The 6,042-nt window shown below is 31.9% G+C and overlaps 1 protein-coding gene across 1 annotated transcript in view; it reads left to right on the top strand.

The window, feature by feature from the left end:
- The first annotated feature begins 278 nt into the window (after positions 1 to 278).
- Positions 279 to 6,042, top strand: part of LOC132617579 (reactive Intermediate Deaminase A, chloroplastic-like) — an 8,049-nt gene continuing 2,285 nt past the window's right edge. Inside the window, exon 1 of the mRNA XM_060332619.1 lies at positions 279 to 291. Coding sequence (XP_060188602.1) covers positions 279 to 291 — 13 coding nt within the window. The remainder of the gene's footprint in view (positions 292 to 6,042) is intronic.

The raw sequence follows: 6,042 nt of genomic DNA, 5'->3' as shown, positions 1-6,042 counted from the left end.
TAGCTAGGAAGCGTTATAACCCCTTAATGTGCCAACCTGACGTGAATCAGATCAGCGAATTTCGTATACAAATGATTAAGCCAAAAAGAAAAAAAAGTGACTTTTCTAGAAACTAATTGTTGTTAATTACAAAACAATCCAGAAAATGATATGAACAAAGCTTGAGGTGTGTGAACACATTATCCTAAAGATATTTTGCCCACAGAATAGATTAATATAATTAGGCGTACCCCTCATATTCAATTATACTACTAGTTGAAGACAACACTACTCCAGAGATGGATGCACAAGGTAAGATGTGGGTTCACGTGAACCCAATAATTTTTTATCAAATCATGTATACAAGAAATCTATTAAATATATATAAATATTTTTTTGTAAAATTAATCATAAATTTCATATCTTGAATCCATCTTTGCTCTAACTCCCCGACACACAAGTGTATAGGAAATATGATTTGACAAGAAAAAAGCAGATTCTTTTGAATATAAGTCCAAGGAATATAAAACTTTTTCAGATGGTCTTCCAACAAATACACGCTATTATGGTTGATTCGTGACAGCAAAGTTGAGCTGCTTAACGCGTTCCCACTATGCCTGTCAACCGGTTTCAACCGGAACCGGACCGGGAACCGGTTAGGAAACCGGCCGATTCCGGTTCCAAAACCGGAATCGCCTAACCGGTTTCGGTTTAACCGGTTCCGGTTAACCGGTTTTAAGGTCCAAACCGGAACCGGTCCGGTTTGGATTCGTTAAAATATTTTATTTTTATTTTTTGTATTATATATATATATATTATAGTATTTATTTGTATATTGTAGGTATATTTACATATGTTATACAATTTTATAATTAAAGTTTAAATATTTACTGACTAACAGCCTAACAACAAGTCAGCAATACAGAATAGTGTTTTTCGTACACATATATAACTTAATATATATACTATATATACTTATATATATGTATAACTTAATATATATACTATATATATGTATAACTTAATATATATACTAAATATATGTATACTATATACTATATATAGGATAGCTTAATATATATATAGGTATAACTTAATATATATACTATATATACATATCTACTATATATACAATATATACTTAATATATATACTATATATACTTATATATGTGTATAACTTAATATATATAGTATATATACTATATATACTTACTTATTATACTATATATGTACTATATACTATATATAAGTAAGTATATATAGTAAGTATATATAGTATACTTACTTACTTATATATGTGTATAACTTAATATATATAGTATATATACTATATATACTTGTATATATGTACTATATATACTTATATACTATATATACTATTTTTTCTATATATACTTAAAATATACTAAGAATATACTATATATATATGTTTAAGTATACTATATAACTTAAGTATATTCTTAGTATATTTTAGGTATATTCCTAACTTAATAAAAGTAAAAATATAAACACAAGTAAATAGAAGAAAGCTCAATGAGCCATATATTTTATTCATTCTTGGATAACATTTATTTGCAAGTTGTATTTTTTTTTAACTTGCAAATAATACATGAGTTATACAAAAATAGTAGAATAATAAAATCACTAATTTTGAACCATTTCGTTAATTTCCCCCACATCATATTCGGTCATGGAAATATCTTCAAAGTCTTCCATTTGGTCCGGTCCACTAGCTATCAAATCTTCAATTTCTTCCTTTTCGCCTTGCTCCGCTTCTGAGTTTTGGTTGCGTCGCTCCGATCTAATCCAATCTCGAATGCACACTAGTACTTGCAAGCTAAAGCCGGATAATGAATGTCTATGGTCTCCAATTTGCTGTCTTCCTTGGCTAAATGCGCTCTCCGAAGCCACGGTTGATACTTGAACCGTAAGGATATCTCGAGCCATTCTTGAAAGTATCGGATAGCTTGCCTTGTACTTCTTCCACCATGCTAATACGTCCACCTCATCCAATTGGCTGATATCCACATTTGGCTGCATCAAATAAAAGTTAAATTCATAAAAGTTTGCAGTAGAAGAAGATGTAGGCTGTGAATGTAAAACTTTTAAACCCGACAAGCCCTTTTTGCTACTATGAGAAGTAGTAGGGCGTGGAGCAACTGGTGTAGCACGTTCTTCCAAACTAGAATAATGAGTAAAAACTCTTCTAAACTCATCATCAATAGCGAGATCGGCTTCAGCTAAAGATGGTTGAACTCCCTCTTCAATTTCTAAAAATGTATAAATTTGACTAACCAAATTTTTAGTATAAGACACTTTTAAACAAGGATTTAAAAGGGAACCCAATATAAATAAAGTTGGGATGGGAAAAAAATACTTCTTAAATTTGATTATCATTTCAAAAATAACCACTTGATAATCGGGTTTATATTTATACTCTTGTAAAACTCTAGCTATTTCCGCTAAGTAGGCTAAAATTCCGGTTACCGTGGGATAGAATTGTCTAGAAAAAGCAAGAGTTGCATTATAAAATTTTTCTAAGAGTTCAATACATTCTTTAACATCTTCCCAATGCCTATAAGTTAACCAATCCTCACTATCAATATTATATTTGTTGTGAACTTGTTGTATGGGAATCCTATACTCATATGCTTGTTGTAGCATAATGTAAGTGTAGTTCCACCTAGTCTCAATTTCTACTTGAATTTTCCTAGGTCTAAGGTTATTTTCCACACAAGCATTCTTAAAATCTCTAATTCTTCCCCTATTAGCATTACAAAAAAGAAACGCAACAACATTTCTAACTTTTTGAACAGAATCATCAAAATGCATAAGACCATCTTTAACAATTAAATTTAAAATGTGACAACTACATCTTACATGAAAAATATTTCTTAGAGGAGGGTTTATTTCTCTTTTTAAAAGACCAATTGCCTTTGTATTATTAGAAGCATTATCTAAAGCAATACAAAGTGTTTTTCTATAAATGTTAAAAAATCTCATTATAGTAGACATTGAATCGGCTAAAAAATTTCCATCGTGACGACCTTTTCCTTCGTCGTATAAAAAAGCTATAATTCTTTTTTGCATAACCCAGTTGTCATCAACCCAATGACATGTAATAGCAAAGAAATCTAAATGGTTAATACTAAGACCCAAATCAGCGGTAAGACAAACATTACAATTTAAAGAATTAAATACATGGCGCAAATAAAATCTATATTTTTTAAACAAATCTATAACATCGGCTCTACAAGTACTTCCAGGAATACCCTCAAATAACGGGTTATAACAACGTTGAATGTAAGTAACAAACCCTAAACCCGAGGGAAAGGAAAATGGTAAACAATCATAAGCTACCATTTTAGCTACTTCTACGCGTTCTTTTTTCTTGTCATACTTAAAATTTCTACCGGTTCGTGGGTCTATCGTCATTTGAATCCCCCCCACATTTGAACCCGTTTGCTCTTCCCAAACATCCATATGTTTGGTTCTCATATGAGCATTTAGTGTACCCGTTCCACCATCCTTACCAGTTCCTTGCTTAAAACTAAATACTTGTCCACATAGGGTACATGTAACTGATTGATTTTCCCTATCCTTAGTCATAAATTTCCAAACTTTAGCTGTTGGCCTACGAGTTCTAGGCGGTTTGTCTTGTGTATGTGATTGTGCAGGACCTGTATCTCCTATAGGATTTTCGGGGGGTTGTGTTTCATCATCATCATCATCATCATCATCTAAGTCTTCATTAAAATGTTGTTGCATTGCCTCATGACCTAAAAGTGGATTATTTCCACCAACATCAATACCTAAATTAGGTGTTTCTTCCACAAATGTTTCCTCATTAAGCGCACCCCTAACAGTACGACTACTACTACCGGCACCACGTCTTAATCTCTTTGACATTATTAAATAGAAATAATTTAAATCACAATCAAATAAATCACAAGAAAATAAATTACAACAAATTAAATTGCTAGAATTAAATTGCGTAAATTAAATTTCGAAAAATAAATTGCTAGAATTAAATTGCAAAAATTAAAGATAGAGTTGGAACGAAGGTACCAAATTGCCGGAATAATTTCCAACAAAGCGAAGGCGGCTAGAATTGCAAATCCACCAAAGCTACTTCGGATTGTTGCAAAATCACCAACTCCACCAACAATATTATAATTGGAAAATTAATAATTGAAAGTTCAAACTATAATAAGACTTTGTGGCTAATTATTGCAAAGTAACTATAATTGAGAGATTGAGATTTGAGAGAAAGATGAAGAAGAGTGAATTGAAATGAAAATGAAGAAGGGTTTATATAGGGGTGGAGGAGGGGTTAAAGTGTTAAAAAAAAAAAATTGGGGGCCAAAAATTAAGAAAATGACCGTTTGGCAACGGCCATTTTTGCAAATGGACCGTTGCCAACGGTCCATTACCGAGGCCCAAGTCCAACGGCTCTTTCCTTTTTTTTTTTTTTTTTATTTTTTATTTTTTAACCGGTTTAACCGGTCCGGTTCCGGTTAAACCGGTTCCGGTTAAAAAAAATTTGGAACCGGACCGGTTAACTAATATCCGGTTAACCGGAACCGGTTAACCGGTTCCGGTTTAACCGGTCCGGTTACCGGTTAAAACCGGTTACACGGAACCGGTTGACACCTTTAGTTCCCACGCTAACTATATATTCACATATAAAAAGAAGAAAAATATCGTTTTCTTCACGAGAGTGAGACTTACCATTAATTCGACACTGTAATTTCCATTTGTCTATAGTACTCTAATTAATTTAGCGTCTTCATCTCTATTTAAAAATAAATTATGAATCCAAATCCACGAGACCTTAATTTCCTGACCTTGCATGTACTGATTGGGAATGCTAGATTAAGTAGAGAAAATACAGTCCTATGAATTTAGAAAATTTATTAGCTTATATATAATGACAAATTTAGAATTTAAAATTTTTGGAGTTCTATAACAATCTCAAGTTAATACACAATAACTACTGAGTTGACAATCAAATATTTAAAACATTTTTCAATAAATATACTAGATCTATGCAAAAAATATTGGGTTCACCCCAACTGATTAACTACACTCTAAATCCGCCCTATATAAAGTGGCGCTGGTGGTAGAATTATGTTTTTCATCGAAGGGATTTAAAATATAAAGAAGTAACAATGCTAAAGCTAAAATTTTGAATTTACGAATTCTAGACTCTAAAAAATAAAAGTTACTAGGTTCTTGATAAATTGTTTTATTCATCTTTAAGTGAATATTTAACACAAACACATAACCTGTGCCAAAGGCGTTAGCCGTCGCATCGAGGACACGTGTCACTTGCTAATTCACCCGCTCCTTCAAAGTCTCTCGTTTGCTTAGCCTCTACTGCTACTGATACTGGTCACTCCTTCATCCTTCTTTTTTCTCCAATACTATAAGGGGTCGTTTGGTTGCTAGTCGAAATAGTCCCTGGATTATAATCCCGGGACTAATTTATCCCATATAGTGGAATTATTTTATATCATCTTTTGGTTGCTAGTCGAAATAGTCCCGGGATTATAATCCCGGGACTAATTTATCCCATATAGTGGAATTATTTTATACCATCTAAAAGATGATATAAAATAATCCCAATATAAGTGGGTTAAGAAGGTATAAGGTGGGTAATCCCAGCGCTAATTTTTATACCACGTTTGGTACAAGGTATAAATTTATCCCGGGATTATTTTATACCTTATACCAAACGTGGTATAAAAATTAGCGCTGGCATAACCCACCTTATACCTTGAACCAAACGACCCCTAAATGTCATCGCCTGATTGGTCAAATTTTTTAAAGAATCAAAAGTGTCAAATTTCTATTTAAAAAAAAATAGCAGGAATGTGCAAATATATCCTTTCAAACTTTGGATATAGAGGAAATATATCCCTCTTAAAAAAAGTGGTGCATATATACCCTGCCGTTATATAAATGGTACAAATAAACATTTTTTGCTAACAATTTTTCTTTTCAAAAAAATTATTTAGTTTTTTTTAATTAAAAAAATGTCACGTAGTTTTAAAAAAAA

Source organism: Lycium barbarum, chromosome 11 (assembly GCF_019175385.1).
Source record: "Lycium barbarum isolate Lr01 chromosome 11, ASM1917538v2, whole genome shotgun sequence".
NCBI classification, from domain to species: Eukaryota; Viridiplantae; Streptophyta; class Magnoliopsida; order Solanales; family Solanaceae; genus Lycium; species Lycium barbarum.
This window is presented reverse-complemented; position numbering and strand designations above follow the sequence as displayed.